Genomic DNA, 12,073 nt, shown 5'->3' on the forward strand with positions numbered 1-12,073 from the left:
AGGCAGCTCTGGGAACAGGCAGGTAGTAGCAGTACAAATACATCCTTATTTCATTTTCCCTTCTGTGCAGTGGCATAGCAGGGACAGGAGAAGCAACATTTTCAGTAAAGATGTTGCATGTGCCCCAGGTTTTCGTGGTTCTTTTGAGACGCAGCAGTGATTTGTGCACAATACAGATGAAATAGAATGGGGGCGATGCAAGCAATGGATTCCTCCTTTGCCAGTCCCGGCCACAAAGGATTTATTATTCTCCTTGGCACAAATTTCTTCCATACAGTATATTTAAAGAATCTTATAAGACACTGTGTAGCTATTGGTTTTGAACAGTATTTCTTCCTGTGTGTGTTCATACACCATTTCTTACAAGATGCAAGGTTTTTGTTATTCAGGTGCCTGATAGAACAACAAATTCTTGTTATTTGATTTATTATTGCATTTTATATTTATATTTCTTTCAGCAAGGCACTTACTACTTCACTCCTTTCAGCAATTTAAAGAACACTTAGAACAACTGAGCTTGACATAATTTAGGCAAAGAACAAAAGTCTCTGGAGGGAACTTTGTTAGATTTGTGTCTCATCAAGAAATGATTTACAATTTGTATCAAGGCTGTTTGATGGAAAGTGGCAGATTTGTTTTTCCATCAAATCGTTTAATCTGTGCATTTCTATTCCAGACCGCTTCGCTCTCAAACAAATTGTCATTTCCCCATCTTAAACATTCTCTCTCTTACACACAGCCAAAGCTGGGGCCCCCATTCTCAGCCTTTGGGCTGAGACATGTAAATACCCAGCATCTCTCTCTGATAGGAGGAGGGAAATTCACCTTCAATAAAGTATTTCATAGAGCAGACTCCACAAAATTATTATATAAGGCAGAAAACATGAGGCCAGGCATAAGAATTTGCTGTTGGGCAAGAACATGGTAATAAAATGGGATGTGCTGAAAGAGGAACTTTCTGTTTTAAAGGAAAGTTATTAATAAATTTCCACAGGGCTGGTCTTAGCTGTGATCCTATTTCATGTTTTCATTAATGACGCTGGCACAGAAAAGCCGAAGTATGTTAATGGAATTTGCTTAATGACCTTGAGGACTTCACTAAAAAGGGTGGAATGAAGTTTGGTGGTGCAAAGCGCAGGATCACACAGCGAGTATGAGTTTCCAGAGTTATGCATCTTATTAAAAAAACCCAAATGCAACATGAGGTTATATTGGAGGATACACTACCAATGGAGATAACAAGTATTTATTGTACAAGGCACCTCTGAGGCCTTGTGAAATTTGCCATGTATAGTGAAATGTGATGTTGTGGAATTTCAAATGCCAGGAAAGGACTGCTTGGATGGTCAAAACCCAGAACCAATCTCAGGATCTTGCAGCACATCTTACTTTTGTGAGCCTCCTATTAAAAGCCAGCCATGGAAAGCTAAGACGCTGGGAAACTCAGGGTACAACTCGGAGTGAAATAATCTAAGTGTGACCCAAAGGTTTTGTGGGACTGCAGTGTGATCATTTCTGGCTCTTCTTATCAGAAGAGACAACAACGACTAGTTCAGCTTTGTAAAATGAAATCCAAGAGGTGATTGCTCTCTGATCTCCAACTTAAATGCCATTTCTCCTTCTCTGATATTACATTTATAAATCCTTTTGATGTATTTGCAGTGTTAACTCAAGAACAACTGGATGTAAGTAGTCCAAGACCAGGTTTAGTCTGAGAATGAGACTCATGTTCCTAACTGTGAGAAGCAACATTCACAAGCTCTTTACAATGGAAGCAGCAGCATGAAAAGAGCATTTCACAAAGGGCTAGGATGTTTTATGAGGGGGATAATAGAGTGCTGTTAACTGTGATGGCACAGAAGGGCACTGTGATGCCTTGGAGCCTCCTTTTGCTAACTAAGTCAGCAGACCATGTTTTCTGGCTATTTGAGCATCCGTATCTCTTACTATGGTATATTTTCTGCACTGGCAATGAGGCTGAGCTTACCTACATGTTTAAATGCAGTGTTAGATGCCTGACTTTATGCTCTGTGTTCAAAAAATTAATGCTTAAATCCTAAAGGTAACACACAGGGAAAAGCATGTATTAGCTCAGAAAGTTCACACATACTCATATGCTATTCATGTGTGTTTTCTAAAATGCTGGGATTAAAACCGTGGGTAGCTATATCATTTCATTAGCCGAGGAGCTGTTCAAGATCCAGACTTGATACCTGTGAACAGAAGTAATTTCTTTAGGGGCATGTACTTGCTGCACTGTCATCTCCAATTTTTAGAGACTCTATATTGAACAAAGTGTCACTGGAATAAATATTCATGAAGTTGCTCAATAATTCAGGGTATGCTGATTCAGAGTGTTATAGCCTTAGATAGAATTATATGCAAAAAAATACAGCCTCTTAAAAGACAAAGCACATTCCCTGTACTCTGGCTAGGGTAGCCAGGAAAGAACAAGGGAGGTATGATCTAGCTGGCGAGTTGGTTCTGTTTGGATGTGTTTTCTGACAGGACTGTACATTTGGTGGCAGAATGTGCACTGTCTTGCAGAACCACAGAATCCCTGGGGTGAGAAGGGATCTCAGGAGGTCTCTAGTCCAACTCCCTGCTCAGAGCAGGGTGACTACTAAGTGCAGATGGGGCTGCTCAGAGCTCTGTTCAGTTTGATCCTCAAAACCTCCAAGGATGGAGGGTATACAGCTTCTTTGAGGAAAGCTTTCCGATGCTTAATTATTCTCACAGTGATAATAGTTTTCCTCCTGTCCTCCCCTTCTTCAGTTTCTGGCTGACACATCTCAATTATGCCACCATACACATCACTGAGAAGCCTGGCTGCATCTTCTCACTGACCTCCTCTTAGGTACTGGAAGGCTGCTGTTTGGTTCCCATCTAGCATCTTTGAGATACTTCATTAAAATCTGTATCCTCATGAATTTATATTCTCCAATGTCAAGAAAAAAAGTCTCAGCACTCCCAGTTTCTTTTTCCAGCAGTAGGTCCTGAGATAATTTTCACTGATTGAAGGGTGTGTGGCAATGTGATGTGTAGGAAGCATAATTATTATTTTAATGGTTATTCATTATTTTTAGTACAAAATCACGTAAGTACTAAGTACAAAATCACAGGTTCTAACTCCAAAAGCATTTTAAAGAAAGTTACCAGTTTGCATAGTCCCAGGCCAGTTGTTTTCATTCCTAAAATACCTAAGGAAAAAGTCTCTACAGATGTGTTTTTTACCATAGTCTGCAGTGCAGAAGTAGTGCTGGATTTTCAAACTCATCTTTTTTCTATATAGGATAAATTTAAACCAGTTGGATGCTCAAATAGGTTACCCAGTAGCTCACTCTTCCTCTTCTCTTATCCTCACATAGCTCTACACCATTATTGAATTTGCCCTGGCCTCACTTCAAGGACTCTTTAGGTGGAGAAATTCCAGATGTACATGCAGCATTTGTGTTGCCACAGGTTTGCTCTCTTTCTTCTACCCCTCTGCATTAGCCTAGATCACTGCTGTTAATGTCATGTGATGTCAGAGAGTGAGTGATCTCTGAAGACACCCTTTGTCATCTGTCATTCTTTAATCAGGTGTGGGACACTAACCTTCTGATAACCAGCCATGCAAAAAAGAAGAATAAAACAGTGCTGCAAAGCTTTGCTGAGGTTTTTCTGATAGCATGGATACAGGATTTTATCTGATGTTTCAGAGGGTATTTTTAAAGAAAAAAAGGGCTTGTAATTTCTAAACAGAAAAAATGGGGAGGTTATAATAAATCCTAAAGCAACAAATTGCTGTAAAAGAAAACTAAGTTGGTGATGGGGAGTACTCCTCCTAACACGCAATGAAATGTGAGGTTTCATATATCTGAAGTGCTTCCCAATGCTCAAACACAACATTTCTCTTGCCTGCAACAGACTGTATCATCACAAGTAACTTCCTGAACAACTGTCTTTGCTTTCCAGGATCAGAAATATAACCCAGCTGTCTGACTACAAGCAATCCCATATGTCTGACTCCAAGCCCTCCCCCTATCTCACTGATACACTGCTGTATCAGCAAGGACAACAAAATTATGGTAGACTGTTTCTCTAACTGCTGGTTTGGACATTTGTATGAAATAATACAGGAACTTACTTAAAACTTTTGCTTAGACTGGGAATTGTCCAGCTCTAAAAGCATGCTTAGAAAGAAATATACTAACATAACTGATAGGTATGTCATAGGTACAAAAAGGGGGTTCTCTGTAGTTACTTCTTGCTCATTACAAAATGTTGTTACTCGTCAGTTTTTGGAATTGGCCTCAAGTTTGCATTCTGTGAGTATGTTTGTTCAGGCGAGGGGCTTTGACTCCAGACATGGGGTTCACCTTACAGCTAGAGGCACCTACAGTGTAGACATCTCCAGGTTAGCAGGTATCTTAAGCTCCCATTGTGGTCAGTGTGCACAGTATAATGCATAGGGAGCCTCCGAAGTGATACAGGTCATGCCAGGGCTGACACCTACCCTTGGCCAGCTGCACTGCTCTGCAGACATACACCAGTGCCTGTGGTGAGTAGCTCCTCTCTGGCTTCAGAGGTTGCTTAGGTGTGTAGCTTATACATAGACCGCTGCATTTAGATCTCCTACCCTGGAAGTAGTACCTAGTCACTTCTCTGAGCAGGCATGTCCTACCAGATTTAGCTGCGCTGCCTGTCACTGGGATAACAAAAAGGGTAGTTAACCAACAGAAGCATGTGGCCAATTTGGAAATGGGAAACAGTGGAAAGGTTTTTTGCTGGTTGGATTCAGAGTCATGGGACAAAATCTCAGAGGAATAGTGAGACATATCTAAAATTTTATTATTTTGTACCTCAAAATGCAAGCTGTTTTGGTTTTTTGTTTTATTTAATTGTGCTGAAGTCAATGGCAAGTCTCCTTTAATATGGAGTATCTACAGGACATTACAGACACTTTTAAGTAAGCACAGTGCTCATCAGTTATGAACAGCAGTAGTGGTGGGTGCTCAGATCCTCTTGAGAAAATAGCCATTTAAGTGTTTTTTCTACATGCTGAATGGGTGATGTATGTGGTAAGGGTGGTTAAACATTGAGTTCTTAATGGTGTTTGCTGTTCTTTCAGTAAAAGACTTGTAAAGACTTGACAACTTGACAGGACATCATGACAACTTAAGAGGACAGCTAATTGTATTAAGGCCACAAACTTTCTTAAAGGATGTCTGAGAAAACCATTCCCATCACTAGCATCCTGTGACAGATGCTAAGTTTAAACCTATCTGCTGTTGCTACATAATCTTGGCAAAAGATTTTGGGCTGGATAGAGTTTGTCTGGCTTGGTGGATAAGCTTTATGATGCTTCTTGCAGCCCGATGGACATGCCTGTAGTTTATGTACTGTTTCATAGCTTTTTTGTAACACTGCTGTTGTTCTGAATAAGAAGTATACAATCAGTTCCTGTTAGGTTGGGCAGGTTATCTGTCAATTAAGCACAACACAGATGCAGTGACACTCTGCACAATAATGCTGCCAGCCATGAGCTGATACATCTGCATTACTCTAGAATGACTTTGATCAGTTTGGATCAGCCCAGCAATATTTCTTTGCCTTCTGCCTCCCCCCCCCCCCCATCCTTGTTGAATGTTCTTATTCCCTAATTGTTCATGTATTGCATTCTCCTTATTTTTCTTTCATTTGTTTATTTGGAGGATGTGTCGATGTGGCACTTAGGTTTAGTGGTGGACTTGGCAGTGCTGGGTTAACAGTTGGGTTCAGTCTTAAAGGTCTCTTCCAACCTAAATGATTCTATGATTCTCTTCACTATTACCCATACTGGTGATGCTTTGCCTGATGAGAGGTTGCTGATAGGTGGTTAACTATGTTACTGCCCCTGAGAACTTGAGCTTCAGGGTAAAACTGGGAAGCATAAGACTTTTGTTCACATAATGCAGGTCTTTCTCAAGCCTTTTTCTTGCCACAGCCTCTTGTCATTAGCAGAAATGTGCTGCTAGCCTGGATTTGCTGGGTATTTCAGACCTTTCTTTGGGTGCACACTCACTTCCAGCCTTAAAACTGATAGCTACTTGTCTCAACTTGGGTTATAAACTTGACCAGGGCTTTTATTTTCCCTGCTGACAGGAAGAAGCAGAACGTGGATGGTTTTATGATGCACCTGGGTTTTTCAGTCGTTTTGATTCTTCTTTCTTCCATCTGTTAGTATCTTCCAAAATACTCTCCAGTGACTCTTTTTCTCCACCTCAAATATTCCTGTCTCTACTATCAGCTGCTATGAGTGAGCTGTTCTCTTTTTATGAAGATGCCATTCATTCTTCTTCCCCAGGAGGCCCTACAGGATGTTTTTGTTCTCTATGTGTGGTGATCCTTCACATATTTAGTAAATCTCCCTCAGCTGGGACGTCTGTTCCATGGTGATAGAAGAGGCAAAATGCCCTGCTTTGGGATCACCTCTGCTAATAGCAGAGTCTGCTCCTCTGAAATTAATTTCCAAACCAGAGCAATACTATTGAAGGATTAATGTAAGATCAGAGTATTAAATTATTAGAGTGTTAAATATAAGGTATTAAAATACCTTACAATGTGAGAGAAATACATGTTCTTAGGTTATAACTAGAAGCTCATTTTAGCTGTTCTGTTAATTAAGGGATTTCTTTGACTAATGCTGATGAAAACACTGGATTTCATGCAAGTAGGACTAGAGCCTTCTGATTTCCCAAGTGTTTTTTACTTATAGTGTAGTGTGCAGGCCAGTGCTTCACACCAGTGCTTGTTTGAACCCTTGCATGGATCATCAGGCCCTTGCTGTGACCGTCACAGTGTCCAAAAAATCAGCTGTTCCATAGTGGCATCTTCAATAACCTATTGATTTGAGTACATTAGGGTTGAAAAGACATTGATTGATCTGGGGAAGTTGTATTAAGTTCCCTTTCAGGAAGAGCTAGCACCAGGACTAGCGGGCTGGTGTTGTTTGAAATGTAACCTAAACTGTATGTACATGTCTAATGTTTGTATAGACAGCTACAAGATGCATTGGCAAATACACAATATGCGGTTACTGTGATTTTTCTTTCATTGACAACTGCAACTTACGGTCAGATTCCAGTGTAAATTTTTGCACACACATATGCACACAAATGCTAATATACAGACATAGATACAGATTAGATAGAGATATAATTTGTATGGGTTTAAAATAATTTGGAATTTTTGTGTAAAGCATCTTCTCACTGACAGGCCAGTGTATTGAGCTTGTCTAGCCTTTAAGAACCAAGGCTGTCTGTGACAGCAGTTTGAGTAGTCAGTGATGGGCATCTGTTGAAATGAAGGCAATAAAAACCTGTGATGAGTTTACTTTGTGAAAGAGGGTTACAGAAGTTATTACTTAATTCTTTGCTGAGTATTTCCTACAGTGGGTAGCTGTGGAGTTTTAACGTAGCCATGTAAGCATGAGCATGGGTGACACAAGGAGGGGTCATTTACACTGGTGAGAACAAGTGCATATCTGTATTCAGACATGAACAGGCATGTTCAATATATAGCTGACCTGATGTTCTTTTACTGAACAGTGATGAAAAGAGAGACTGAAGGTCATCCCTAGTTTCATATATTTATAAGTGGCTTCTTGTCTTCATTGTGAGCTGACTCCTGAGCCATTCCTAGTGTGAACACTGTATTAGGCGCTGAGCTCTTCTATGTTTAAACCATAAATGTCAGCATTTAAAAATATCTCCTAAGATAATTTTTATAATTTTCCAACTGAAGCAGAAGTGCATGACCTATGTATTCTTACTTGTATCATTTTAGAGGCATGACAACCTTTTCCCTAAAAGAAAAAATTGTCCACAACTGCTTTGCAGCATCCCCCAGTCCTCTGTTGTAACAGTGTCATCTGGACAGTGCCCAGATCAGGTGGAAGAAATCTTAAGGTCTTGCAACCTCAGATTGGTTAAAACAGTGATGGAGAGTCATGAACAAAAGGTTAAATAGAAGGCTGTAAACTTTCAATGCGATGGGGATAGCTGTGATTTTAGTTATTAGCACCTGAGAAACTAAATGTGTGTCAGGCTGCTGTTAAAAGTTGCCTACCAGATGAAGAAGCCATCCGCTTGATAACACAAGAAGGCAACTCTCTGAAAGAAACACAAACCAGAAGTAAATGATCAGGATAGTGAAAACAGATGCAGACATAAGGTAGTCACAAGCAGTAGCAGCAACAAACTGACGAAAGTTTCTCTCCCAGTCTGCATAAAGGAAGCTGCAGATGTTATACAAAGTTGTGCTGTTCTCATTTCCCTGCATTTGCTTTATATTCGTATTTATTGCCCATCAAACACATTTACATATCCAGGCATGAAATGGAAACGATTGATGCAAAGTAGGTATTTTTGTTAATTGCTGTTGCTCTGTGTCATTCCTGACTGGCTCTGCTGGAGATGGGTGAGGAAAGACAGAATTATTATTAGAGGTACAAATAATTGTCAAGAGCAACTTTTAAACCCATCTGCTGCCACATACGAACATCAAAACTATCCGACGAGGGAAGGGGCAGCATCACAAGGGCCAAGCCAACACCATGTCTCTGTCAATGTAGATGTTGCCAACTGCTACTGAATCTTTGTCCATCATTTTTTTTCATTTCTGCTCCCTGGAAGCTTCAATCATTTTCTATCACAACACTACCAGTGCCTGCTGTATGTTGCAACAGTGTCTTATGCCGAAAGCTAATGGGCATTTGAGAGTTGGGCTGCTTTGTCTGCACAACACTGGTGAAGTGCATCCGCTTTTTGTCCCACTTTTTGCTAGCTGGAAAGCAATTCTTAACATGATTTCATACATGCAAAGCAGAGCCAAGATGAGCATCCAGTTTAAGAAAGGAAAGCCGTACTTGAAGTGCTTAAAGATAGTGCTTTTCATAGTGGAACTATACTGCAGAGGACACAAGAGGGTTTCTGATACTTCCTGTTCTGCAGGAGTACAAGGGGGATTTTAGAAATATCTGTCTGAATGGTTGCACGATCCTTGGGTTCACTGTTGGTGTGGGCTGTGCAAGTAACTGAAGTGCATCAAAGCAGTTGTAGTGCAGTTTGGTCATGTGTGAACAGCAGCAAGGAAACCCAAGCTCCAAATGAGTTAGTTTGGAAATACCATCCTTCAGAGTATCATCTGATGCTAACACAAGTCATGGCTTCCAAACAGCACTCCCTAGTTTATATCCTTCCACCTGTAGCTCTTCAGCTACAACATAATTCTTGAAACAGATGTTTCCATTAGATAGTAGTTCAAAAAATGACCCTGCAGCAGAACATAGTACATAGTTTGGCCTCATAACCTTATTCCAGAAACCATATTAATATATATATAGTTTATATATAAAACTCAGACTGAATAAAGACAAAGCATTCAGCCCTGATTTCTTTTGCTTGGTCTGAACTGGGGAATGTATCTGCATTTTTTAGGAATATCTATTTTTAGGGCAAATAGGAGGTTTACGGAGAATCTGTAGCGGAATCTTTGGTGGCAGGAAATGGGTGGTACCTGGGAAAGAAAAATAATTGTCTTGGAGCTTGTTACAGATTTAGAGATTTTTCATTTAACTGCAGCTCGCTCTTGTATGAGATGGCCAAAACAAAGTGTTGGCTTGTTTACAGGCTAACTTGTCAGCAAGCTTGCCTCCTGCTTACTTGCTTTATCCTTCTCTAGACTCAAGAAAAAGTACTGAGATCAGACTTTTCTTAGGGAATCTTAAGGCTCATGATTTATTAATGTATTGTCTGCAGTCAGATGAGTCATGCAAACTCACGAGCCTATTTTTGTACCAGACTGTGTGTTAATTTTAGTCATGAATCTTCTGCTGGTTATTCTAGCTGACAGAAATCATAAGTATTTTGGTTTTGCTTTGTCTTTATGATATCACCCTGTAATTCAGGTGAGTTGTTATTGAATAAAATATTTCTTAGTAAAAAAACTTGAATCTGTGAAAGCCTGCTCAAAGCATACTCAGTTGCAGTCCATTTCAGATTGCCATAAATAGATGTACAAACTAAAGTCAATAGCTAAAAGTCAGTTCTGCAGTTATTTGCTCTATTTCAAATCAATATTTCTCAGTGTCTCTTTTGTATTCTTGACAGGTGAGGCTGTATAATGATAATCTTTATATCAACAGATGCTTTTGTACTACACAATTATAACTAATTTCAGTCAAGCACTTGTCTAAAATTAAGCCATAAGAATGGATTTTAGGTGTCTCATTATCCTCACTCCAGCCCATTTAATAGTAGGGTCCTTCTTAAGTAGATGGCTCATGACAGTCTTCCACATGGTGTTATTTTTAGCACTTGCAGCTTCCATATGAAATTGCTCATGCTTCTCTTGCATTCTGACCAAGCGCTGTGTGGATTATCATCTTGTGCATCTTGTGAGACATGCATGTCTCAGTCCAGAAGAGAAGTGATAAGTTTATATAAAGCTCTTTTCCCACTGTTTCTACTATTACTGAGAGTTAGTATTTCAAAGCAGGGGGGAGTACACTCCAGTTAATTGGCTTCTACATAAAGTAACTAACACTGAACAGTTGATAGGTCAAAGTAATTCCGTTTCTCTGATAGCTGCTTATTTCCTTTGATCTCTCCTTCTCCCAGTTTATGTTGTATTTTATCCACAGTATTTATGAAGCTTTAAGTTTTTTACTGTCTCCAAAGCAGTCACTTAAAATGACTGTATTACATTGGGAAAAGTTAAGGGGTAGTGGTGGTGGCTGGTAATCGATTTATTGGAGAATAGAGAAATGAAATCCACTGAATATTAAAACTGTGTTTAATTATGTTTCAGGAACTTCTATTACATCACAATGCTGAGGGATCCAGTATCACGGTACTTGAGTGAATGGAAGCATGTCCAGAGGGGTGCAACGTGGAAAACTTCCCTTCATATGTGTGATGGAAGAAGTCCAACACCAGACGAGCTGCCTACCTGTTATGAAGGAGACGACTGGTCTGGAGTCAGTTTACAGGAATTCATGGATTGTAGCTACAACTTGGCCAACAACCGCCAGGTGCGCATGCTGGCAGACCTCAGCCTGGTGGGATGCTACAACCTGACTTTTATGAATGAGAGTGAAAGAAATATGATTCTTCTCCAAAGCGCCAAGAACAATCTGAAAAACATGGCCTTCTTTGGGCTCACGGAATTTCAGAGGAAAACGCAGTACCTTTTTGAGAGGACATTCAACCTGAAATTCATTTCCCCATTCACTCAATTCAACGTTACACGGGCCTCCAATGTGGACATAGGTGAGGATGTGCGGCAACGGATAGAGGAGCTGAATTTCTTGGACGTACAGCTGTATGAATATGCGAAGGACCTGTTCCTGCAACGCTTCCAGTACTCCAAGCAAGAGGAACATCAGAAGAACCGGCTAAAGAGGCGAGAGGAGCGGCGGCTGCTGCGGGAGCAGAGAGCTCACCAGTCACCAAGGGAAGAGGCAGCAGAAGTAACCGTTACTGAAGATTATAACAGTCAGGTTGCAAGGTGGTGATCCTCCTCCATCTTGACTAGCTGAAGAAGAGGATCACAGAATTTGTGCAACTTGGCTACCTGGGTATTAGCCAAGGAAGGCCTATGCTTTGGTAAATGAGACCACATCTGACAACTAACTACCCCTCCTTGTCTCAGTTTTTCTTGGTTTCTTCCAGTGAGGAGAATGTATTTTTTTCTCAATAGGCATTGATCAGTGTTATTGATTCACAGAATAGATTCCTGTCCAAAAAGACTTCCTTCAAAGCCCTAAGCTATGAGGATGGGTTGAAGAGAGAGCTATATCCTTTATGTCAACAGAGGTACCCTATACAATCTGAGCTACCAAAACTTGTGCAGACATCTATTGGAAAAAAATACCTGGTTTGGTTCCTCTGTGACATGAGAGCTGTTTTGTTTCATACTGTCCTTTGCAATTGTATAGCTTTCTAGTGAATGAAATGGAGGAAAGCACATTGCCCTTTGAGCTTCTACGTGCTGTGTTTTGATTAAGGGAAGAATTTGGTGAGGTGATTAAAAAAGGCCTAGGAAATGT

The 12,073-nt window shown here is 40.3% G+C and overlaps 1 protein-coding gene across 1 annotated transcript in view; it reads left to right on the top strand.

Annotated features, from left to right (window-relative positions):
- The window catches only part of HS6ST3 (heparan sulfate 6-O-sulfotransferase 3), a 343,317-nt gene extending 331,778 nt beyond the window's left edge, over nt 1-11,539 (top strand). The window contains exons 2-3 of the mRNA XM_034059993.1: nt 9,870-9,885; nt 10,834-11,539. Coding sequence (XP_033915884.1) covers nt 9,870-9,885; nt 10,834-11,539 — 722 coding nt within the window. The remainder of the gene's footprint in view (nt 1-9,869; nt 9,886-10,833) is intronic.
- The last annotated feature ends 534 nt before the right edge of the window (nt 11,540-12,073 follow it).

This window comes from Melopsittacus undulatus, chromosome 2, assembly GCF_012275295.1.
Source record: "Melopsittacus undulatus isolate bMelUnd1 chromosome 2, bMelUnd1.mat.Z, whole genome shotgun sequence".
NCBI classification, from domain to species: Eukaryota; Metazoa; Chordata; class Aves; order Psittaciformes; family Psittaculidae; genus Melopsittacus; species Melopsittacus undulatus.